The sequence below is a fragment of the Coccomyxa subellipsoidea genome, assembly GCF_000258705.1.
Source record: "Coccomyxa subellipsoidea C-169, whole genome shotgun sequence".
Lineage (NCBI taxonomy): Eukaryota > Viridiplantae > Chlorophyta > Trebouxiophyceae > Coccomyxaceae > Coccomyxa > Coccomyxa subellipsoidea.
In genome coordinates, this window is record NW_005178040.1 from 2,277,762 (window position 1) to 2,302,902 (window position 25,141).

General features: G+C 53.3%; 3 protein-coding genes across 3 annotated transcripts; 2 read left to right on the forward strand and 1 right to left on the reverse strand.

The window, feature by feature from the left end:
• Positions 1–995: 995 nt before the first annotated feature.
• On the forward strand, positions 996–5,764 carry COCSUDRAFT_61075 (mate-domain-containing protein; the record flags this gene model as incomplete). The annotated part of the gene is made up of 12 exons (XM_005650567.1): positions 996–1,079; positions 1,448–1,525; positions 1,686–1,757; positions 1,878–2,040; positions 2,349–2,479; positions 2,600–2,690; positions 2,978–3,163; positions 3,565–3,711; positions 4,086–4,215; positions 4,604–4,815; positions 5,102–5,290; positions 5,580–5,764. 12 exons carry the CDS (start codon positions 996–998, stop codon positions 5,762–5,764), a joined length of 1,668 nt encoding a protein of 555 aa, XP_005650624.1.
• Positions 5,765–6,569: 805 nt separating this feature from the next.
• On the reverse strand, positions 6,570–15,340 carry COCSUDRAFT_46483 (hypothetical protein). Its single transcript, XM_005650568.1, has 17 exons — positions 15,002–15,340; positions 14,640–14,765; positions 14,392–14,479; positions 13,947–14,138; positions 13,543–13,742; positions 13,090–13,271; positions 12,755–12,951; positions 12,388–12,549; positions 11,952–12,100; positions 11,483–11,671; positions 11,047–11,184; positions 10,614–10,788; positions 10,132–10,348; positions 8,279–8,489; positions 7,776–8,034; positions 7,464–7,546; positions 6,570–7,261 (listed from the first exon to the last, which is right to left on the reverse strand). The coding sequence occupies exons 1-17, from the start codon at positions 15,137–15,139 to the stop codon at positions 7,142–7,144; spliced, it is 2,826 nt and encodes a 941-aa protein (XP_005650625.1). The 5' UTR covers positions 15,140–15,340; the 3' UTR covers positions 6,570–7,141.
• Positions 15,341–15,932: 592 nt separating this feature from the next.
• On the forward strand, positions 15,933–24,168 carry COCSUDRAFT_61078 (hypothetical protein; the record flags this gene model as incomplete). The annotated part of the gene is made up of 21 exons (XM_005650569.1): positions 15,933–16,139; positions 16,301–16,417; positions 16,569–16,640; positions 16,956–17,157; positions 17,291–17,361; positions 17,484–17,628; positions 17,994–18,168; positions 18,436–18,666; positions 19,502–19,733; positions 19,979–20,024; positions 20,134–20,324; positions 20,741–20,821; positions 21,027–21,156; positions 21,271–21,395; positions 21,687–21,817; positions 22,115–22,252; positions 22,409–22,532; positions 22,649–22,713; positions 22,954–23,033; positions 23,316–23,547; positions 23,859–24,168. 21 exons carry the CDS (start codon positions 15,933–15,935, stop codon positions 24,166–24,168), a joined length of 3,105 nt encoding a protein of 1,034 aa, XP_005650626.1.
• Between the last annotated feature and the right edge of the window lie 973 nt (positions 24,169–25,141).

Here is a 25,141-nt window from a genome sequence, read left to right on the forward strand (position 1 = left end):
TTTTGCCAGTGTTATATAATATATTGCATTAATGCACAGGGCATAATAGTAGCCGATCCTCCCCAAATGCCACAATGCACCACACGTGCGAGACAGGACCAGGCCTAGGACAACACAGTAATAATAATGGACCATCATGGACAGAATGATGATTACGGTGATGACCATGGTGGGTTCGTACGGCTCGATGTTGATGCCCAGCTCTGCCGGCTGAGCCCGGCCTGCATGCATTTGCATGCATGCCACGGTACCGTATCAGATGGGCCCAGTGTGGGTGCTCTCTGCGTGGCCCATCTGTCTGTGAGTCCTGCATGTTGCTGACGACGTGCCCGAGCATTCTTGCCTTGCGCAACATTTACATAAGAAAAGGGCGAGCAGTGGGCAGACGAAGAACTGAAATGGGTGTCCCAAATTAGGCGTTCCGACGTTCGTAGGTGTGTCATGGGCCAGGACTTCCGACATCAAGGGATGGCCGCTGAGTGAGTGCACAGAATATGATACAGCTACAGTGATGCTAGCTGTAATATCCGGATGGATTCATGTATTGGCCAGGAAAGACGAAGGATGCCTATGGGTTCAGATGTCCACCTAGGTTTTTGTCTGTGAAAATCCTTGCTTCCTGTCGAGGCCATCACAGCTGGATCTGATACATCTTTAACAGGCATGTCTTTGCGTGCGCCCCTTTTGTCTTCAGATAGGCGCCCCGATTGCGATGATAACGAAGTCCCGATCTGGCAAATCTTCAAAGACGAACTCATTGCGATCATTGCGTTAGCTGGTCCAGCTTGTGTACAACTCGGCTCTCAACAGGTAAGATGACTATCTCTGCACCATGCATTTTGAATCTTCCTTTCATCATGTCATGGGCAGAAGCAATGCACCCCACCCTGTGGAGTCCATATCAAGCCCTCCTTTCAACGAGTAACTTACATCCTGCTTGGAATTTTCGGTCAATTACCAATTAGGAGTTGTGATTGGGCTTTTGAAATTTTCGCATGCAGGCGGTTCTGGTCACCAACCAGGTCTATGCTGGCAGCTTGGGGGCAGAAGCCTTGGCTGCTGCTGCGATTGGCTTCACGGTGACATGCCAAATCTTGCATTTTTTTCATCAGAGTTAACTTCAAGGGCTGAGAATGGGCCCTCAGCTGCTTCAGTGTCATTGAGTTGCATACTAGTACTGATACGCCTTCCACTGCTGCGCAGCTCTTCAACCTAATCTGGTATTTTCTCTTGGGTGTGTCCTCAGCTTTGGACACATTGGCAAGTCAGGCTTATGGCGCAGCCGATCGCGCCGGTGTGATATCATGGGCCATCACTGCAGCCATTGTGATGAGCGCTTTTGGGGTGAGTGGTACTATTGAGCTGAGATGATCTGCAGAAGCGGGGGCTGTGCATAGCATGAACAAAGAAGGTTGGTCATCTAGCTCTCACATGAGGTGTGCTGCAGGTTCCTATGGCTGCAGCTCTATACTTTGGCGAGCCAATTGCCATACACATGTTCAGGCAGGACGTGGAAGTAGCAAAGGTGATATCTCTCTTGCATGCCCGTGATGTGTCATCTGAAAAAGCCTGCAGACATTGAGGCACCCAACGCCAAGGGAGAAGAAACGTAGTGTTAATCAACTTGCCACTTGCCGTTGCCAATATGAGGCTCAGCTTGACACTTAAATGTGGGTGTGGTGCAGTTGGTTGCTGTGTACACGAGAGGCATGATCCCAGGCTTGTGGCCCTATATCTGGAGCTGCGTCATCATGAAGGTACTGCACCTTGTTGCAGCTATTCAATTGGTAACCTGTTAATGCACAATTGCATGCATGCTTGTGTCAACAGGAAATCAAAGCGACTATGCACGCGTCCATGTGTGTGGTATGTGTCAGGCGTTGCAGGCGCAGAATCTGATGTGGGCCCCAGCATATGTGACAGTTTCGATGTTCTTCCTTAACATTGGCTTCAACGCCGTGCTGGTGGCCCACTATGGGTTCACCGGCGCTGCCTACGCCCAGTCAGCTTCGCGCATCGCCCAGTTCCTGCTACTTGTGGGTGCGCCCCATGCCAATGCCATTGCTGTATTGCTCTGGAGTGACTAGGGGACTCTGAATCAATTTGAGACAATTTGGCTCTGATGCGCCTGGTGCAAGATGACATTTCCTAGGCGTTTGGTGCGAGATCAGCTGCCAACTGGTCCAGTACTTTCTGAATTGGTCATCTCGAGGTGGTAGAAGCCGGCACACTTGCATGCCCACTCTCTCTTGAAGAACCAGATGCTGCATGCTTGAGTGAAAAGCTATCAGCCAGTCATTTGCGCTATGGACAGCCGATAAAGGGTCATGGTGTGCTGCTGCGTGCAGTGAACGTGCTGACAGTGGGCAAGGCGTGCCTGTCCTTTGAGCGCGAGCCCATCGTGGTCCCCTACCCACACAATGACATCAGCACCACCAGCCTCATCAAGGCTGCCTTCGACTCCTACAAGGACGACGAGGTGCGCTGCCAGACTCTGACTTCGACCCCATACTCCACAATATTGCAGCAGAGATTGCCTTGAGAGAAGACCGTGAGAGCCAGCAATGGCACAATGAGAACAAAGTTTGGCTGCATGCAGGAGAGCTCCCATCACGAGTACCGCAATGGTTCTCCAAACAGCCCGCTCCCTCCCTTTCCCGTGAACTCCGCCCTGCAGCACCAAACATCTGGTAAGCCTCACAGCCGCGGATTCCTTTTCACCTGCTCGGGGCTTATTCTCATTGCATGCAGACATTGTGCTTCATTGACATCTATACATGTTGTTAAAATGGCCACGGGAAAATGCATTGAGGCATGTGAGCCACTCAGCACATCCTTGCTGCAGGCCTTTGTAGCAGCACAGAATCACATTGCTGGCCAGAAACAAGCGACGTCTGCTGTATTTATGCATGCACTCAGTGCATGAGAATTTTGCACTAATTTCGTAATCTAGAGAAAATGCGACTTGTCTCTGCAGGCGGCGCTGTGAGCGCGCCAGTGCCGGAGGTACCCTACGTAGCGCCGACCCTAAAGGCGGTGTTTGCGGATGCGGTGGCGCCGGCGACATTTGCAGAGTTCCTTAAGCTGGCTATCCCAGGCGGCCTCATGATGCAGATCGAGGGCAACAGCTTCGACATCACCAACGTTCTCGCCAGCCTTCTCGGTGCGCGCTCTTCTCATGCCAACAGCTTCACTCAGTCACGCCCCACACAATGACCTGTGTCTCTCCTGCGCGGCCGAGCACGCTGCACTCACTTCGCAGAGTTTGTGTGCAAGATGTGCCAAGGGACTGGGAGCTGATTCTTGGGCTTTTAAGAGCCTTACTATGCCAGTGGCAGCACCTTCTGCAGCTGCTTGCAAGTCAAGGAAGGCACACTCAGAGCATCTTTCAAGGTCACATGGGTGCACCCACATTGTCGCGTGCATCCCAGGCTTGGCATCAGATATTCTAGTCCTCTATTTTCTTACCCCCATTATTCCTCCTGACTGGGACCAGAGGTCAATCATTAATGGAACAACCAACAACGGGCGGCGGCTGAGGTCTGGTCGTCTGTGTGTCGCCAGGCACGGTGCAGGTGGATGCGCATAATGTGATGCTGACGCTGTGCGAGTTCAGCTACGTGGCGCTGCCCTTTGGCATCGCGACGGCCGCCACCATCCGCGTCGGCAACATGCTCGGCGCCGGCAACCACGCCTCCGCACGCAGATCCGGTACTACTGCTGTTCCCTCCCTTCCTGGCTGCTTGTAGTGGCTGCTTGCCTGCTGCATGCTCGTGGCAGTGACAGTGTCAATGACCCCTCACTGTTGATCATTCCTGCAAGTCCTGGAGCCAGCCGCCCCAAGCTGTTGACGGCATTTGGCAGCATTTGGAAGGAGTGCATACCTGTCCTTGAGTGATTAGCAGGCGTTAGCATCCAGCGCTTGTTGGCGGCAGCCACTCGCCTTCCAGCACTTATACCGCAGCACTGTCCAAATTTGCCCCACCCTCCTCCCATGCAGACCTTTTCTGGCATCCAAATAAGGTGATTCCAAGGGATGCACTGGACACCCGACATAGTTTGATTTGGATGCGTGCATGGTGCAGGCTATGTGTGCATAGCGCTGTGCATGGCGTTTGAGGTGGTGTCGTGCTCGCTCATCTTCGGCTTCCGCCACCGACTGGGCTACCTCTTCGTCAACGACAAGGACGTCGTCGACCTCGTCTCCAAGATCGCGTGTGTTCCCTCCCTTCCCTCCACCCCATGAGCATCCATGGTGTTGTGATTATAGACATCTTTGCCAAACTTGCCAAACTTTTAGACACTTGTGATCCATTGAACTTCATGTCGATGCCCAACACAATGGGCCCGCTCCAATAACTGCCCATGAAACCTGTCTGCGATCCCTCTGTTTCCTGCAAAAACAGTGCTCAGTGGGGCTGTGTGCAGACTTCTCGACCCAGTGCAGCAATTGAATGGAGCCTCTGTAATTGGACAGGTTGGAAGTGGGGTGGTGCCCAGTGCTTTAGGAGCCGTTCACACCTGCCAGTGAGGCGTTGGCGAAGCCAACCGTAGCCAATACCGCCAAAAAATCCAGAACACCGACTGGCGCGCGCATGCGCAGGGTGTTGGCGGCGCTGTACCAGCTGCCGGACGGGGTGTATGGGACGGTGTCGGGCATTCTGCGCGGCCTCGGGCGCCAGCCGCAGCTGCTCTGGGTCAACCTCACCGGCTTCTGGGCGGTCGGCATGGTCACGGCCGTCGCACTCACCTTCCCCCTGGGCCTGGGGGAGCTGGGCCTCTGGTGGGGCGTTCTCTCTGGCATCACCGCCACCGGTGCGCTCATCCCATCATTAGTCATGACCTCTTCTCTTCCCTGACCCCATGAAGAATTGCCCATGTGCCTATGTCAGGCTTGGAAGACCTGCGCAACAAACTCCGCAACAGTTACTATCGTTTTTGTGCAGCAAAGGGTATGTTTGAGGTGTGGTCAAAGCGGAGTTCTTGCTTGCTGCCTGGGTGTGGGAGGAGAATGTGGCATGCATACCTAGGCAGGATGGGAAGAGGTATGCAGCTGCTGGGGCTTTGCGCGGGGCTGAGGGTGACTGTGCAAATACCGCAGCGGCGATCTGCTCGGTGATGCTGGCAATGGTGGACTGGCCGGCGGAGGCTGCCAAGGCGCAGGAGATGATCGCGCGAGCCGCTGCGGAAGCCGCCGCGGAAGCCGCCGCCGCCGCGGAAGCCGCTGACGAGGACGCTGCGCCGGACCTGGAAGCTGCGCCCATCGTGCAGGCCCCGCCCTCGCGCACAGGTCCCGCCGCGTACCTCCCTGACCTTACACACATGTCATCACTGTGACTTTGCTGCTGTTCAGAGTCTCCTGCTTCAGGCACATGTCCCCTAGTAGCCCACCCTCTGGTAAGTCTTACCCTACCGGCCTTGAAGACTAGCTCCAATGCAAGAATTTGCTGCTGTGCAGAGCAATTTGCCGGCCGATTCCACCTGCCTTTTCAGATAAGGCACCAAGGTTGGGACAAGAGCACCAGCCAGGCAGCCTGCATCCCCACCCTCTGAGCGTGTGTCTTCTGCCGGTGAAGCAGGGGAGGGAACATCGGCGCAAGATCCGGCCGACAGGTGGGCGCACCTGCCGCGGCGCGGCGGCCCGGCCCGGCCGCTGCAGATCCGGCGCGCAAATTCGCTCTCGCAGCGCAACTCGGGGCTCTACGGGTCTCTGCACAACCACGACGTGGCCACGCGCATGTTTGCTCCCGGCGTGCGCAACTGAGTGTGCAGCAGCCTCAGACATCCAAGTCCCTGGCCGCCGTATTTCTGATAGCCACCGGTGCTCGTCTCAGGATCTGTAAGGTCTGAAGCGTTTGCAGCAAAGATAACGCGCTACGCTGCTGATATGAATTTGACAGGGGCTGCGCTAAAATGCGCGGAGGACTAAGGGGCCTAATCGAGATTTCCGCCCACAGTAAGAAGTCTCAAAGTAATGTTCTGGTCACTGATCACCCGAGAAACACCGGAAATTCAGGTTCAGGGTGAGCAGGGTTGTGGGAGGGGGCACAGATTTCCTGCGCCGCGCCCTGATATTGACATGTCCAGAGAGATCTGTTGTGTGTCTTGTTTGCTGTCAAGGTTCTGCTCAGATGATCAGGCCCTCTTGCGAGGGCGTGTGAGGTTGCATGCGACCATCATGACCAAATTTCAGTGCGATTGTGACCAGAGCAGTGATGAGTTGGGTGTTCAGGGCTGCATTGCTCGGAGCTCCTACAGATTATCAGGAATGGCTCCTACCAAGTAGTCATGTTGTCTGGAGAGTGTGAATCTAGTGGTATCAGTATTGATGAGTGCTCTGCGACATCTATGGACCACGCCCGTCTTCTGTAGGATCCTGTGCAAGGTTTAGGGTGACATTAGTTCATGGCACTGATAACTGCAATGTACTTGTTATGCTCAAATTATCTGTGACGCATTCCATGTTTTGCATGCAAAAGCACAAGGGCGGATGACACTGAAAGATGTTATCGAGATGAGTCAAGATCTTGACTCTAGAGCCTCTTGAATGGAATTGTACATGTAAGATTATTGCCAAAGTATATAAAATTACATTGCCCCAAAAGTTCAATCCAAGGTGGTGTTCTCTGATGTTTCAATCACTGCCACAAGCATGCTGATCACCGCCTCTGCTGGTGTATCAGCATTGCTTGGCTGCAGAGCAAGCCATGTGAAAATATTAGCCACGGGAATCCCTGCAGTCTTCGGGAAATTCCTCAAGATGGGCATTCAACCAACAGTCCAATGAGCCTTCCTAGAAAAATGTCACACCCAAGCTGGCACCAGCAGCGGTTGTACTTGCTTTGATACAGGCTGCAGGGAGCGGCTTCTAGCAATGAAGCAGTCACAGACCAACCTATCCAAACCACCCTAGTAAACTTCACATCATCAGAATTCGAATGGAAATGAAACAGACACCAGATGACATGAAATGAATGTCCTTTCACAAAATAGCACTGGACCCTGCAATCCTAGCAGGGCATGTGGCGCACAACAACTTGCTGGAAAACATTGCTCCAGCCCGTCAAGTCAAGTACACACAACATGCTTCGTTCCTTCAAACCGCCACATAAGCAACAGACACAAAGAGAGAGCAGACTCTCTATGGCAGTGCGGGGAGGGCAACTGACACGAGTGTGTCAGCGATGGCCAGAGGGCCGACTGGGTTCACCACGGTCTTCACTGGTGCGATGGCGATGAGGGCGGGTGCAATATTCAGCCCCTGCACACACACAAATAATTTGTCAGGCATCTGCCGAAGTCAGTCCCCTGGTATGTTCCACTGACTGCTGCTGCCAGAACAACACTTTGGCAGGGAAGAATAGCTGTGTACGAACAGCAGAAAGGCAGAATGAGGCGCTCTGGCAAGTGTGAGAGGTGTCATCCAAAATGGCAGATAAGGCATAGAGGTGGTAGGAGCGGACCTGGCCGGCAACAGTGGTGTCATAGGGACCGATGACGATCAAGTTAGGGGAGATGGACAGACCCTGGGGCTGCACGTTGACACCTGCACACACCAGATCATGCATTGGCAGAATGTCAGCATGCATTCGGGCAGCCAAAACTTACGACACCCACAGCACAAGTCACTCGTCACCATGACATATGTATTGATAGCACAGAACTCAACTGCCATAAGTGCTGCTTGGGAGACGGGCTCAGCTCTCACAGGTGAAGTCAGTTCATCACAGGCGGGTGGATCTGTGGGACAGGTGCAGGGCAGAAGGGCGGCGCACCGGTGGGGGCAATGTTGAAGAACTCGGGCTGGATGTTGATTCCCTGGGGGAAGACACCAACGCCGGTGGGGACGATGGGCACGGCGCACGGCGCGTAGCCGATGCCGGTGAATCCAAACTGGACGGCGGCAAAGGTCTTGGCGATGACGGCGGGGGCGTTGTTGAAGAAGACTGGGGCTGAGATCTGCACCTTGTTCTTCAGCAGGTTGGAGAGCACGTCGGAGAAGTCGCCGGTGGTCAGCTTCTTGAAGCTGTTCGACTGCACGCAAGAAAAGAGAAGTCGTCAGCGCTGTTTAGTGACCTGGCAGGATGTGCTTGAACTGCTGTATCACTTATAAGCAGCGTGTGAGCAGACTCAGCCAACGGCTGTGCTCAGCTCTTTTGATGCTTGAATGAAATTGTGCATCTGCTGCACACCCTGTCTGAGAACTACTGCTATAGGAGCATGGTCAAACACTGTGTCAGAGCTGACTCAGACAAGCAATGAAGCAACAAGGCGGTACCTGCTTCTGCATGTTTGCCATGACCTTGCCCTGGAAGCTCTTAAGGGCCTGGAGGGACTCTCCCTGGTTCTTGCCACCGAAGGACATGGCCTTGCCAACAACACCTGCCCATTGCTCGAAGCCTCCGGTGGCCACTGGCAAGTCGATGTTGTCCGCAGCGGATGCGCATGAAGCTAGGACGACAAATGCCAGAGGCACGAGCGCTAAATACCTGCACGCAAGAACGACAAGCTCAGGGGTCTGAAGGATGCAATCTCCGGGGAAACGCGCAATCTCCCGCACGGCTCTGTCCACAGGTAGACCAGTATGCCGAGTCCTGCTGACCAACGTGAATCCTCTAAGCCTGTGCAAGAGTTAGGTTGCACCTTTCCTGGGCTTCTGACACGGTCTTGTGCACAGCGCAATCAAATCAAACCGGTTGAGTGGCAAACGTCAAATACGAATTGAGCCAAATGACCCTAAACAACTCCTATTCGCTTGCTGAGGCTGGTCTCTAGAGCAATAGGAGGCACAATGACATAGCACAGCGCAAGCTTGCGCTTCCGCCCGTAAGATTAGACCCGTCAAATGTTTGAACCTTCACCTGCTGAAAGGAGTCTTTGGCAGGCGGCTGGGTATACTTGCCACTGGAAAAGTAATACAGCTAATACTCTGACAAATTTGAGACAACTACATCTACAAGACGAGTCCATAATGCTGCTGTGGCACCGATGCTGAACAGATGCGTGAACCCCCCCGGCCGCAGGTCAGGGTATGCACTCCACCATTGGACATTGCAAGACCGCGTGCAGACAGAAGAAGCCTGTAAGCTAAGGAATTGACCAGCCAGTCGCATTCGGCACCAGGCAACCACTGGCATACGTATGCGCATCCAACCAAGCTAACAAAAAGAACCCCTGTGTCTATCAGCGCCTACGCAAAGGCCTAACCACCCTCACTCAGCATCCTAAGGCCTCTGAGAGGCGAATTCCCAGTGTTTCTCTATTTCGCAAAGGCAGGATGCGCGACAATTTTTCTCACCTGACTGCCATTCTGACTGTGCCACAAGAGTGTCTTTCCTCAACGATAGCGTGAGCTGCCTCTCTCCGCTGTACTGTGCTACGGACGGAAACAGAACGGTCTTGAGAGAGCGGAGATTGTGAGAACTTTTGCGGAGTTGAATTCTGTCACATGACGGTTAGCTCTGACACGGGGGTTTGCTTCTGTCAAATCACAGTTCAGGCTGCAGGATCGCCAAGTTAGGCAAGCCTCAGGAGCTAGTTTTGGAAGGGGAACGCGCATAGCTCGAATGGAGGGAAAAAGGTAAGAGGCGAAGGATATGTATATTTTAAAAACGCGCAAACCGAGTTTGTGACTGCTCTATTGCTGGTGTGCGCTCTATTGCTGGTGTGCCCGACTGCATGGGAAAGGCAGCTGCCTTTCCCATACAAGAGTCTGTCAGGTTGACTGAGCTGTAACTCGAGTTACATTTTCCCTTTAGATTCTTAGAACCTTGCTGAAAACAGTTTTACTATGGTCTCAAAAATTTGCTGTGGTGCGATGCACTTTCCGTCTGAGTTTCATCCCATTTGGACAAAGAAGGCAGAGACCAGAACAGCCTTACTTTTTGGCAAAAGGGGATACACCTTGGTACACAAATGCAAGCTTGTCTTCATTCCTGTAATGTCTGCAGACTGCAGAAGTTTATATATGAGCCTGCACGCGGTTTTAGTCTCCTGCCACATCGCGGCCATACATACAAATAGCACAACGACCTCTCCAAATGAAACCCGGAAGGGCACTTGATCAGAGGTCCCTAATAGCCGCTGCGTTCTCTTGGGCAGGGCTCTGCCCCAGCAGCTCTTCAGGGGAACATGTTTGCCAGGACCGACTCGGTGTCTCCACCGAAATCCTGCAGCAGCTCTATGGCTGCTGCCCTCCCCAGACTGGCAAACTCCATGATCAGGACAATGTCGTCCTCGCTGTAAGCCCCATCCGGGCCCTCGTCATCGCTGTCAGTGGCAGCTGCTGTGTGTCTCTGTGCTGGCGCCTGCTCGCCCTGCCGTCCATGCTCACCGTTGCCGTCACCCCCTGCAAACATTGGCACACCGGAGTGCCTCACTCCCAAGGTCGCTCCAATGCCACAGGTACAATCACCACCCCAAACGACATCCCTCAATAACATCTCTCCCTCATCAAGATCCCTGCTATCCCTCACTGGTATACAAGAAAGTGTTCAATCCAGAGGCGCAGATTCTAGCCCTGCGATAAGCGAGTCCAACAGAGACAATAATTGCATCCCTGCCAGCATTTGAACACAGGGCATGAGGTGCAATAAAGGCACCGCACGACGCACCTGAGCCAGCAGCTGTGCTGTTGTCGCGCACTGCTGCGCCTGTGCTGGCAGTGGCGGCTGCTGCACTGGACGGCTTCTCGGAGCAGGACTTCAGGGCATCGAGGGACAGCAGCGGCTCGAAGCGGTCCTTGCAGCGCTGCAGCTTGAGCCACGCCTTGTGGCTCGCTACCAGCACCTGCCACACACCAAAATGTGTCCATACCTTGACATCATAAGGGGACCAGCACACCGACCTCTCATTGCATGCAACGATAGTGATGGATAGGTCCTGTTAACCCTTATATTCAAGCCTCACGAGAACTCCATCCCTCAGGCATATGCAGAAGAGCACAGTATCATGCGCACTCAAGGCAATGCATTCTCTCCCTCGGGCCGCAAATGACACCGCAGGTCCTGCAGGAGGTGACAAGAGATTGCAGCGGTGCATGCGCACCCGCAGCAGCTGCACGAGCTGGGGCTCCCGAATGTCCAGCACCTGCTGCATGCGCGAGGCCGCCAGCTGACTCAGCCAGACCGGCCGCAGGCATGCGCGCACCTCGCCCGGGTCCGCCACCGCCCTCGCAAGCGCCGCCTGCAGCCGCCAGAATTAGATTACTAATAAGCACATCGGCACTTCTCCTAAGGCCGTACCCTCAGAGCAGCTTGCAGATCATTGCCTTATTTGCTACTATACAGCAAGCAACACAAGGCCATCTTGTCAAGGACGCATCAGCCGCTCTGCTGTGAGACATTGCCGCAGGCCCTTGCAAGGAGCATGCAGAATCAACACCTGTTGGGCCGGAAAGTGCCAGAACCACCAGCCAACTATTGCTGCAAGGGAAACGAGTCTGCAGTGTTGCGCCATAAGAAAGAGCGGTCAGGGGCGCCACCTTGACCTGGGGAACCAGGTGGGGCTGATCCTGGGTGAGGGGCGTGAGGTGGGAGCGCGACAAGCGGATGGCCTCCGCAGTGCGCCCCTCGGCTGCCAGCTTGTAGAAGCAGGCCAGCTGCAGCTCAAAGAGCAGCTCCACATCGCCCTCTAAACACCCCGGGGCCACCACCCGCATGTCATCCATGGCCTGCACCAATGAAGTTGGTCAACATCATAAATATTGAGCACTGCCCTACTCACATCGTGTGCCCAAGCTCTGACTGCCCCTGCTTCTTGTGCTGAACCCAACAGTCCCAACAGGACCCCCCACATGTTTTTACACCAAAAAATGCTGCACCATGTATGACTGGCAGACCACTTGCTCTCACCTTTCATCCTCCTGAACAGGACTCATCGCATTCCACCACAAGTGCAGCCACATGACAGAGAGCACGAGCAACCATGCTGGAGCTGCCAGGATGGCGCACCTCCTGAAAGCTCTCGGCCTCGATCTTGCGGCGCACGCGCTTGACAAGCTCGTGGCGGAAATCCACCTCAAACGGCTTAGCGCTGCCCGCCTGCCCCAACTGCGCCACCTTGTGCCAGCCACTTTCCCGGCCTCCCACACCGTTCCCGCCTGCCACATTTACCAACATTAGTCTCACAGGACGCACAGCCCATTGGGTAGCTGTTCCTGCAACTCCCACTGCTTGCCAGTTGATGCCGCCTTGCACATTCCGGTGGGCATGGCGCAATCGGCAGCATATAGCGCCATGTGCGGAGGAGGTCTTGACAGCTACTTTCCTGGTCCAGGCAGCAGGAGTCAAGCACCCTTAGGAGAGCGCTTTCTGCTAAATACCCGGGACATGGAGCTGAATTCAGTGAAGGAGTGCAGTAGGAAAGCTTTTAATCAAGCAGGCTCACATTGTGGGGAAGCGCCGTTGCTGCGGGGCGGCGAGGCAGCGCTGTTTTCCGGAGCGCGTGGCGACGGCCGCCGGCGCCCGGAGCGGCCGCGCCATCGCGCAACCTTCTTCGGCGGGCTTTTTGACGGGTGCCTGTTGAACGCCGCTGTCACGTCCTGCCTCTCTGCGCACGCCCCAAACCATCGGATGTCACAATAACGTAGTTAGCCGTTCCATATACCAGCATTCCCTCCGATTTGCACAGAGAAAGACACTAAACTTTAGGCAATGCCCACTGCAGCCCTGCACAGCAAGCATGCAATGACTGCTGCTTTGCTTGCAGGATGCAGACCACTGAAATGAAATAAGGGGTGAGAATCGTAGATCACCTCCTTCAAGGCGTCCGCGGACTGCTTCATGCTCCATCGCTGCCTCAAGGCCGCTGGCTGAGGCGTCCTGCTTGGCCTCGCGCCTGGCCTGACCATCGATGTCCATGTCTGTCGCCGAGCAGGTTTCCCCCGCCTTCTGTGCCCCTGTTGAGTGCGTCGGGCTGCTTTCTGTGCTGGAACCCACTCGCAAGAGATCCCTGTGGCGGGCACAAAGACCCATGTAAGAGCAACACAACACCCACTCATACCCAGGGCAGGATCCCTCGTATTGGAAAAGCCCATTCCGAGCCATAGACGCATGATACAATGGCTGCAGTGACTTGAGCATGCAGCACCTGTGGGCAGCATAGGCAAGGACCAGGTCGTCCACAAGGGCGACGTTGAGGTGCATGGAGGCCAGCTCGTTGATAAAGGCCTTTTGCACGTCCCCCTTGGTGTGGCGCAGGGCCTCCACCGCCTCCTGGCGCGATAGCTGCACCGCCTCCTTCAAGCTCTGGATGTCTGCCTCTGGGAATCCCTACAACCAGAGAAAGAACCATATGCTTGCACTCTTGGGCCCTTCCAACTGAGCAAATGCACAGGTTGGACACACCCTTCAAGGGCGACATTGAAATTGGCGAGTCACAAGCAGTGCTAGCAGGTATGCAAGAAAGGAAGTCAGCAGGCAGAATGGCCCCCTTCTCAATGTGCTTGGCAATGATCTGGGGAAAGCTGCTCAGCTACTGCAATTGCAGAGTGCAGGAAGGTGGCTGAATTCCCCAGCTTATTGTACCGCTTAAGAGGCGTACCTGTCCTGACAAGGGGTCGAACTCTGGAGGGAAGGGGGGCGGGTCCCTCTCGTCGCTGAGCAGCTTGCCCAGGAGCTCCTCAACCTCGGGGCTGCAATCTGTGCCTGATGGCCTCGCGCTGCCATCTGCCTGGGTCTTCAGCAGCCGGTGCGTGAACACCAGGTACCGCAGTAATAGCGCCAGCTTTGGAAATTGGATGCCTGCAGTGCACACATACTCTCAGCACCCGCCAAACTTGCGCATTGATACTTTCCTTGTGGCAGTGGCAGTGGCATAAAGATATCGGCCACAGCCTCACATGGCAAAGCCACGCCAGCAGCCGTAAGCCTGGAAGGGTTGAATATCAGCACATGTTCTGATGAATGCAATCAGTGATGACTGATTGCATGGCAAAGCTAGGGCACCTGCAGCCTGGCGCAGAGTGCGGCTGAGGATGGCAGCCAGGTCAGCGCGGGTGCGCGCAGACCACTCGGACGCCACTGGGGACACGTCTTCATGCTGACTGTACACCAGCAGCAGCAGAGCCCGCTTGAACTCTGCATAGGCCTCTGGGTATGCGTTCAGGGCCAACGGCGCAAGCTTCTTGCGTACACACTCTGCAGCCACCAGTATTTACCTTCAGTGCCACCGTCTGTACAATGAAGCTGTGATGATATATAGTCTCCTTCTGATCACACTCTGCTGTCCCATGCACGTCCTTCATGCACATCCTTCATGCATGCTTCCAATTGCTCTTGTTCTGGCAGTCGTGTTACTGAGGTAGTGATTAATTTAGATATGTCATAGCGGGACAACTTTCTGAGATGCAGGCAAGATAGGGTAGAAGCTACTATGCACATTGGTGCTCACCCAGCGCCGTTTTGCGTCCATCCTCAGTGTTGCTGCGGAGATGCTCCACAAACTCCTGCTTTAGAACTCTGAAAAGTAGCCTCGAATCCTTGCAAGGAAAAAGAGCTTGCCTCAGTCTTCACTGCACTTTACTGCAAGCAGTGCAAGGAGGTGTCATGCGTGCATTATCTATACCAGAACCAGCAGATACTGCAAATTGTTCTGAAAACCAGCTTAGCAAGTTGAGAAGTGCCTCCAATGTCAGGCACCTGGAACACCGTCAGGTTGACTGACTCAGCGAGTCGCACAGCATCATCCAGAATTCCAGCCTCAGTACACTGGCGAACACTTTCACAAAGAGCCCGAAGAGCATTGTTGGCTGATGGAGGGGTAGCCTGCTTGTCAAGATCACCAAGCAATGAGAAGTATGATATTGAAGCATTGGTCCTCACACCATAAATGCATTTGCTGAAGGGGCGCTGAGCCTTTCACAACGGTTAACTGCTTTAAGAAATCCAATCTGCACAGCTATACCTGCCTCTGCTGATCAAACAGAGGGCAGACAGAGAAATGGGGAAGAGCATAGCACATGCCGAATATGACAGAACACAAAGCACTTCTTGCAACGCACCGGAGCAGACCCTTCTGCACGCATCGACGTTCCTTCCTCGTCAACAAGATCTTCCTCGACCATGTAATCCTGCACAAGTCGGTCCAATACCACCAGGTTGACCTCGGGCTGACCGTTCTTTGTTTTCAGCTCCACCATACTGCTCAGAATGTCAATAAGATAAATAAATGAAGAATATTATTACATTTTACTCCGCTCTGCAAGCATATGGCTAGCTATTCCGTATGAGAAAATCAGAAAGGGGATGACACAAGATTTGCACATATGCAATCAATGCACCGGACTGAAAACCGCTCAAAGTAATTCTACCTATTCTATATATAAAACTGTTGATGTTAATCTTGATGAATTTGAAGCGTCAGATCTGTCAATGGCACATTAAGGAGGCAGCACTCACCTAACCTGTAGTCAGCATGCTGGATCTGCAGATCACTTCCACAACGCATTGCGCAATGTCTTCATCGCCATCGTGTGTGAGATATGCTGTTAGAGATGTATAGTCTAGTTGTACCTAGTGTCTGGCTTTGTGTCATGTATGCTGTGCTCCAGCTCCATTGAGCATCTGGACTACTTTCAGACTCTTGCTGCGTTAGAGCAGACGTCCTGTGTTGCCTTCATCTGTGTCCAAAGTTGTGTGATATTAGGGCGCATCAGCGCAGATGCAAGAGCTTCAATGCGGGTACAATTGCCTTCAGTAGCAGACCCATGCCTCGTTACCAAACCCGATCGGCTTGACCCAAAAAGAGGTTAAAAGCGTCCAGAGGCATCCTGCATAACACCTCCAATTTGCTGACAGCAAGAGGTGAGCGTCGAGGCAGGGTCATGTGTGTGCCTTGTCTACCACACAGGCGCCAGGTGCATAGCATTTTGAAACCTATGGCTGTGATGATGCAGTGTAGATTTTGACTGTGATCTCACGGTCCTGCGCGCTATGAGCCGTGATGTGGCCATCCAAGCCTCAGCCAAATTGTCTGGGGACTGGAGTGCCCCAGAGTATACCAAGTCCCTGACCAAGGAAGTCCTCCAAGAGCTGCTGCCCCGCTTCCCCAAATTGGACCCCCTGGTTCGCATGCGGTTGCTCCTCTCCGTCATGTCGCTTCCTGCAGAGGCCCGAGCCGGCATGCAACAGGAACTTGAGGTGCTGAGCTGTCACTCTTTGAATCACCCTCCTGGCCGAAGTGCACTGCAATTGCTAGATGAAGCATACATTGCCAAAAGTCAGGTAATTGCAGCCAATGTCTCATTAGCGTTGCAAACTGTCCAAGCCGAAATCAGATCCCCACTTAACATCTCTTGCAGGCCCTGTCAGCGGCTGTAAAGGTGGACAAGGAGGAGTGGGTGGGGGTCATTGGGAAAGCAGTAGGCAGCTTTGATGGCCATCTGGACTTGGACGCAGTTGTCAGGAAGTCATCCGCTGTGAGCTTCCCTCTGCTCGTTCAAGGACTGCTGTATCTTCCAGACGTCCCACAACAAACCCTTGTCTAAGCAGAATGACAGCGGAGAGGTGCTAGCGTCCTGTTGAGGGACAATGTGCATGCACGTGACTGGCTGCTGCTGTGCATGTCAGGTGAGGGAGACGCTGAAAGACCTGCGATCAAGGGCAGACAGTGGGAAGACTGCCGGCATGCGGCCTCTAGAGGTGTGTGCATGTTTCTCATCATCCTTGACCTGTAGGCCTCCCATCATTGATTCAAAGGCATGGATGACCAGCCCAGGCAAATGCAAGAGCTCAAGGGCTCAAGGCAAACTCCGTCATTCCTTAAATTCTGGCGTTAACAATCGCAGGAGATGTATCTGAGCAGAAGGCTGCAGGCTGCAGCTCTAGGCGGGGCAGATGAGAGCTCGGGACACAGGCACTTCAAGCTCAGGCAGGGCTTCCGTTTTCGGCCCCTGTGGTTTGTAGCATCAAAGTGTAATAAACAACTTTATGTGCATGCACCCTCGGCGGCACCAGATCATACAGAGTATATGCAGGGAGGGAGTGGCGACTGCATCGGCGGCTCTGGCGCAGCCGGCAGCCAACGCAGAAGCCGCTGCGAGCCTGGCAAACGCTGCAGCGGTCCACGCAGCTGCCATGTCAGCCCCAAGCCCGCCGCCGGTTGAACATGCTGGCCCCTCCCACAGACACTCCTCCGACGCAGCCTCACAGTCTCTGGGTGCGCACGTTGATCGCTCTATGATTGCTCGTTGATTGCTACCATCGCACCACATCACCGTGTCAGCTGCGTTTCCCTGACTTGTCTGATTGTGGACATCATCAGTGATTCTTGCACCTTGTGGTGGGGACAGGGAAGCGCTCTGGCGGGTTGGGGGACATGTTCCGCTCTACAAGGCCTGTGCATGTCAACAGGCCAGCAGCGGTGGGTCTCTTCATTTTTGCACTTTAAAGAAGAGCAACCAGGGTCGTCAAGTGTCATGCATGGGAATGGCCAGAGCACTCCAAGAACGTGCATGAAAAACGTGATTTGTCACTGCTGCACAGGGGTCTGCAGCATCAGCAGGGGGAGTCGAAAGAAAAGGGATGCAGCGCACAGCCAAGGCCAAGCTCATCGATGTGAACGAGGTCATTGCACTCCAACAGCACAATCAGCCGCAGGCCCCCAGCGCTTCACAACCTTCTGAGTCTGGTGCGCGCCTCTCGTTGCGGTGATTTTTGATAGCTCTGGACAGTGGTGTGAGGGCTCCGTGTCGACCAGATCTCCAGGATTCGCCAAGAGACAGAAGGCATTTCTTTTCTCTACATCCGAGACATTGTTTCAGTGGAGCAGTGCTCTGCAAGTGGTGCAGCTGCCATTGAGATTGAGATAGAGATAATTAAATAGCAAGGAATAGTGACTTGAACATCCAATCTGATTTGTCACTTTGCACGCCAAGGCCCCACAGGCCTCAGGAGGACTCACAAGGGTCTGGCAGGCGTTTTGAACGTCTAAGCAGGCGTGTCTTGGCAGAAGATGTGGCTATCGCGAATAGCAGCGCTTGTGCTCTGCTTCAGGAGATCGCGGTGCAGCTGCCGCTGCGAACGGCGGGACAGTGCATGCCCAGGATCCTGACGACGAGCTGGAAGAGGGTGAAGTGGCCGAGGAAGGCGAATTGCCCATGCCGGCTGCCAATCCCACAAAACGGCACCGCCTGAACGGGCCCCCAAAGGTGGCGCAGCAGCCCTACAGGTGGGCCATTCACAGCACTTTTCAAACCATGTCAGGGAGCTTGCACATGTTAATTGGGTTTTTGTTCGGTCACTCGCGCTCAGCATTTTAATGCATGCAGTGCCGGGCAATGCAGTATCCATGTACAAGGCAGTATGCAATTGTTTTGGTGCATGGACAATGGGGCTGCCGAGCAGATCACAACATTGTGTACGGAATGTGCGAGGCAAGGCTGAGGCAGACGAGAGACAAGTATCTTTCACACTCGGGCATATTTTTGTCAAACAGGGATAGAGGGCCGTACAGCCCGCCGCCGCGATTCTCACCGCAGCGCTATGCAGACGACCACCTCAGCCCTGGACGCAGCAGGCAGTATGGGGAGCATGCACACCAGCGCGGAATGTATGACAGCTACAATGGGGGCCCTTATGAGCGCTCAGGCTCATGGCAGGATTTTGATGCACCGCAGCAGGACCCTTCTGGCGGCATGTCAAATCACCGAAAGCGGCATAGCATTGAGTGAGCACTCTACCCAATTGGGTGCACTGTGCACCGTGCACAGACCTCAGGAGCCAGTGTCCTTGGTCAGGCTTGTGGGTGCATGCTGGGTTTAACACGGTGTTTGCAAATGTGGTACAGTGACTGCTTGGGACCTCTGCGCGGTCTCTAGCTGCACGGTCTATAGAGCAGGAAATGCATGACACCAGTGCTAGGCCTAGGGCTTACGCTTCAAGAGCTCGAAGAGAAGCTTCATTGATGGCTGGGCCCTTCCTCTCGCACCAATTACTGCCTCTTTAACATGGTGAGATAGTGTTTGGATCTCGATAGTCCCAAGCGGAAAAAGTGACACTGTATTGTCCCGATTGTCTATCGGGAGCTCCATGGAGGTGTATGGCATATCACAATCACGCAGGTGTCGTGCGGGTTCCTCGTACTTTCTCCACCTGGTTACATGATGTGTGCCAGATCCTTTCCTGCAAATCGATAGAGAGGATCTAATTTCCATATTCTTTGATTTTCTTCTGGCGCCCACATCCCTGAATCTGTAATTTTGTGGCACTGCTGCTGCTGAAGCCTACCCTGCGAACAGGGGATTTCCGAAATCTAGTGCCATTTGGTGACGGCCTTCCATTATCCAGACATGGATCAAGCACGGTATGATCTTACTTCTTATCTCCTTCTAATTTGAATCAGGATCATGTGGCGCTTTATGAAGGGTTTCACATCAGTACGGCATGAAACCAGAGCCTCGAATTTCACCGAGATACTCGTTGATGTCACAAACCCACGAGCGCAGAGCATTCTGAAGTCCCAAAGGAACGATTCTTTGACGTGATAGCCCCGTGTGTCGCAGTCAGCAACTAGGGTATCTGACGACACTGGCGGAGAGCATCGCTTATTATGTCGTCAGTGGTGGTGTCAATTTCGCCGCGATCCTTATTGCGACGGCATTGTTCCCCATGTTTTACACGGCCGGCATCGCCATCAAAATCGCAGATCTGAAGGGTCGTGACAACAGGTTGGCTGGACCTGGGAAACCTGATATTCAGTATCCACGTTTCCTACCGCTCGGGGGTAAAAGCCAGGTATGCATCCTCCAATACCGAGTGATTCGTCTCATAATACGTTCAAATTGCACGCCTGGATGCAGCATTGATTTTCTGGCGCACACTATTGCCATCCTAAGCTCCCAGGTGTGTTTGAGATGCAGCTAGCAGAGGGCGCCCGCACTGGCTGGTTCGTGGGGATACTGTGGATCCTCCAATCCGAATCTTTCCTGGAGGTCGCCATGATCTTGCAGATTCTCCCTCTTTTGCTGGTGCCTTTGCAGATCATTTTCAACAATGTCCTTGAGGAGGTGCTGTCTTGGGTGTATGGTACGCGTTTTTGTGCCTTACAGCTGCGTTTCCAACGACCAGTCTCTTTACTCGCCCAAATTGCACAAGGATGCCCACCTATGTGAGCTTCAACCTCTGTGTTGTGTAGGTAAATATGACCTTGACGGCGGCTGCAACGAGCCGACAATCAACTCCTTGAAGCTCCTATTCACGGAGTTTCCATGTCGACTCATACGGAGCTGCCACTTGTTGAACAAGTGGCTGTCATACCTGGTCTTTGGCAGTCTGGTCTTTGGCAGTCAGGAGGAAGGGGTGCCTCAATATGAGGGTTACATCCAGGTGGGTTCTGTGCTTATGTCATAACACCACTGCACAACTTGCTCTTCTGATCCTGTTGTACTGACACTGCAAGTTTCATTTTGCTTGCAGTGGGGCTATCGGCTATTGAAGAAAGGGGTCTCGTACCTTGTGTTTGGCAAAGTAGAGACAGAATACCTTCTCAACAAGAATCATGCCTTCATCAACTACATCCAGGCGTGCTCAGCACATATCTAGCAGTCTCTTGCATGGCAATATTTTCCAACACACCCTGATCGACAACCTTGAAGGCCCTAGTACTTTAGTCCAGAGCCTAAGTATGTTTGTGCGGGTATCTGAAACCTGCCTTATCTGCCTGCTTTGCATGAGTATGGCCATGCATGCCCAGTGGGGGTTTAACATTGCCTACGTATGAAATTGATCAATCCAGCTTGCAGGGCATTGACTTCAGCATTGACAGGGCGACATTGGCAGCCTTTCCAAGCACAAAGGGAGCAACTTCAAAGGAGAATGCCCTGGTGCGCTGTCCCCCCCAATTGGACAGCACCATGGACAGCACTTGCAAGAACCATGAAATTCATAGAAAATGATGCCAAAATGTGTTCTGCTGGTGTAGTGCAAAAGACTCATGACAGCTTGGAAGGCGCACATCCTGAGCTGTCTGCTTCTTTAGCACCGAGATATTGTGAAAGCCTCGCCTAGAATTTCTTCATATGCACACAGGTCCTGGCCATTGCATCACAGCTTTCCTACAACCGCATCTACCTTATCAGAGACATTGTGAACAGGAACTGGACAGATGTAACCTTCAAGGGGGGATGGGAATTTGACTATGTCAGCCTGAAGCCAAAAGGTATATACGCTGATTCTTTGCAAAAACACCCTTAAGAAAACAGGGCTTGCATTATAATCCACAATTTTCCAGGGAGATGTCGCGGGTATTTAATGCACCTCGCTGTTGCTGCAGACGATGTGAAATATGAGCAGAAGAACTCCGACATCTCAGCAGTCCTGCTGCAAGTGGGTGGCCCGGGAGAGGGGCGAGCTCTCATCCTGGCCTTCCGTGGGACCGAGCCCCTGAAAAATGTCAATGTGGGCCCCCAGTAACTCGACTGGGTTCAAAACCCTGTTAGATGGGATGCTCGGTATGCAGAGTAATATTCAACGTACCTGAACCATGTAGGGATTGCATTCATGGTGCCATGCACAGGCAAAGCCCGAGCTATGCAAGTGTGCAAAGCTGCACTGTGGAGCTCTCGACGTCCTTATCTACATTAAGTGAGCAGATTTCTTGCTGAAGATATGCACAGAGCTGAAGGCATCAAATATATCACGCCACGTAAGCAAGTTGACTTCGATTCTGCTTTTGCATGCACTGGGCAGTGGGCAGTGGATTTCCAGACAGAGCCGCCGCCAGAGGATGAGGAGTGGAAGTATGGGGTCTACCACATGGGCTTCAGGACTGCCCTTGGACTGGGCCCTAATCTGGCGTCTGACAGAACCAGCAAAGTCAAGTGAGATTCGCTCTTTCCTGTCTTTGCATGACTCCGGTGACAAGAAGGCCGTTTCAGGGCTTGTTAGCACATGCAAATGTCTGTGAAGCTCCTGTTCTGTGTTTCTGCCTCTCATGAAATAGGTGTCACTTGGGAAATACAAACAACAAGACCAGTTGCCTTGACAATAAAAATTTACTGCCTAAAAATGACTGCTTGTGCTCTGACAACTGCACAGCAGCATCAGTGGGGAGGTGGCTATAAACGTGATCACATACATTGTCAGATACTGACTTGAAGATGGATGCTTTGTCGCAGGTACCTTTCTTGCAATGCAGAGAATGGACAGTATAAGCGAGAGAAGGCAAACTCCTCACCCTTCCTTGTCATGAAAGCCGCCATCGATGCAATTTTGGCCAAGGAACCAAAGATGAAGCTGTACGTCACAGGCCACAGGTAATAAGAACCCACTCTCCATCACTTCCTCCAGCTTTTCATCATATGCCGTTCAAGTGTGCAAACTTAGAAGTCTTAAGGAATGGAATCCAGCGGCACACAAGACTGCTACAGGGTGCTATGACCAAGCTTCAAACTATTGTTTTGATTTCCCAGCCTGGGCGCTGCTCTGGCCAGCATCTTTGCAGCTGCACTGGTGGTTCCCCCAGACACAAAGGCGGTCTATGACTTGGACCCCAAGCCGGTCTTTGGCGCCCTCTGCACCTTTGGACAGCCAAGGGTAAGCATGCTGCACACTTTGGGGAGCACAGCTTGACACTGCCACTATGCGGCAAGCCAAATCAACCTTGACTGCGCTGTCATTGAGAGATGTATGCCTCACAATTGAAATGGCAGGTGGGCAATGCAAAGTACACCATCAACCTGGAGAGTGCCCTGAGCAAAGACCGCACGGATCGCCGGTGAGCCTTGCTTGCATGATGAACCATCGTTCTGCTGACAAGGCAACCTGTTGCAAATGCCTGTTCTTGCTGCAATGGTCTGTGCACTTCAGTGACGGAAAACTTGAATGCAGAGAGAATCAAGAAAGCCATGTGATAATTACTGCATTCAAAGGCAGCCATTTGAGAATAACACTACACGATGTCTGCCATGCCCCAACTCACCTTGAAGGAAGCCACCGGGCTGCTGTATGCGTACAGGTACATGCGGGTGGTCAACACGGATGACATCGTGTGCCGCATGCCGCCGCCGCAAGTGTCTCCCCCGCCCTGGTATGCAGGTGAGGATATGCCAGCTCCCTGACAACCTGATCCCCTGCAAACAACAGAAATCAACTGCCTCTGCCGACGAGCTGCAGCAGTTGACCCTACCTGACCGACGGTGTTGGGGAAGGCCTGCAAGGCTTGCAAGCGACGGTTCCAGACAACGCATGAAGAACAATCGGCTCAGCCAGGAGAACAGGACAAGTCCGAGTGTGTTGACCGAAAGCACGAAGCCTCAAAGGGGCGCTTCTATCATGTTGGAAAGGTGTTATCAGAGACATACCTGTCTTGCTGCGAAGACGCGCCGTTCTGGCAGCACCCGGGCCACCTGGTCTTCCTGCCAGCAGTGCCAGCGCGCTTCAAGCCGATGCGCGCCGCTGCGATGCAGAACGGGTCTGCGTCCGCCCCCACCAAGACGCCGACAGAGACAGAGGAGGACGCGCCTGAGAACCAGCCGGGCGCGCGCGAGCGCAACCCTTCGGTCGTGGAGCTGTTGGAGCAGCCCACCATCTATCGCGGCAGCAGCCTCTGGTGCGCCCCTACAGGCAGCGTCTTGATCAACATTTGCTACTGTTGCAGTGTCCTTTTTCAGTGTTCTGTTGCTTGTGTCATAGCAGTGCAGGCGCTGAAGCTATTTCTGTTTTTGTTTCGTGTTCTCTGCTTTTTGGCAAAGCATGCACTGGGCAGGCAGGCATATACGGCCCTTTCCTGAGGCTGGAAAATGCCGTCAGCCATTTGACACTGCCACCATTGCCTCACTCCTTACATGACCCCTGCCTAGAGTGACCATAATTCAAAAGCTGCAAGAGAGATGAAGATCCCCGGCCTGCTTCTGGGTGCAGGCACGCCATCAAGAAGGCCCTGTGGGCGACTCTGGACCTCATCAGGGGCGGGGCCGGCATCAACAAACCCAGCACGCTCACCTTCAATCCGGCACCCAGCCTGCTGCGCGTGCTGACACTGTGGCTGGTGGTAGTCACTGTGCTGCCACTGGGCTTGCTGCTGCTGCCGACTCCGCTGTTCCCTGTGGGAGTTGCGCTAATTCTGATTGGGCTGCTGTGGGGCGGGTTGACTCAGGGCGTCAGCGACCATGCTCTTGACGGCTACATCCGCGCGATCGTGGCCTCCAACAAAAAGAACTGGACGGTGTAATTGCGCCGGGCGCGCAGTTGCGCCGGGCAGTGTCCTGTGATGACGGCCGACTCTGTTGGGCAGTAGGTTGTTTCCAGCAATGTGGTGTTGCTGGAAAGCACCATTCTCAAGCTTCTGTGGCATGTGATGTGGTCTCAGGAATGAGAAATTAGGTAGCGACTAGGAATTTCATCATGGCCTTATCTCCCTTGACAAAATTTTACTCGAGTATGTCACCATGGCTTGGGGCTATGATCCCCATGTCAATTGCTTTCTTCTCAGACATGAAGTGTCACAAAACCATGCACAGTATTTTTTTTCCTGTTCCGCTCTATTAGCGCTTGCAGACCGTTGAGTTGAGCAGGCTATATCTTCTTGCACTCTGAGAACGAGCATGAGCCTCTGTGAGCCCCCAAGACGACCCAAGTGCCCCCAGGGATGGGGGCTTGTTGGGGGCAGTTGGGGCTGCAATTGCTTCATTTAGAAGCTCCCGAGATTTGAGTCCTAGGACCTGCACACTGTGTACTGTTCACGACGTCTGTGGCACGTCGTCTTGGATGCTGAATTGAGCATGTCAAATCTGAGATTTTTAGGTAGGAGGTCAGCAATCTACAAGTAGTTTAAGGATGATCTGATCTGCCTGCTTGAGCATTTGTGGTTACTGAGGAATGTTGTGAGGCGGCTGCTGGAGCTCCCAGCCGCAGCCTGTATTTGTATTGCATTTGATATTGCAGCCTCTTGCTTGGTTTCATTTACTCCACTTTATCTTCGTCGCATTGAAGTTCTTTCATAAATGGACACGTATAATGTTTGAGCACCTTATAAGGCGCGTGTGTCCAGACGTACTAGGTATCCTAGGACTGTACAGTATTACTGATGGTGGTGAGTGTTGCTTTACAACAGTTTGTAATGCAAGTAACCATCATGTGTTAGCTGTGAGGTGCACATTTACCAAGGTGCTAGCATGAGCAATGGTATACAGCAGTACTGGCAA

Bases quoted from the DNA above. Each gene is read 5' to 3' on its own strand.
- COCSUDRAFT_46483 (XM_005650568.1), bottom strand. From the start codon at position 15,139: ATGGTGGAGCTGAAAACAAAGAACGGTCAGCCCGAGGTCAACCTGGTG. The intron at 14,139-14,391 runs GTGAGCACCAAT...TGGTGGCTGCAG, and splicing joins TGGACGCAAAACGGCGCTGG to AGTGTGTACGCAAGAAGCTT. The intron at 11,672-11,951 runs GTGCGCCATCCT...TCATTGGTGCAG, and splicing joins AGGCCGAGAGCTTTCAGGAG to GCCATGGATGACATGCGGGT.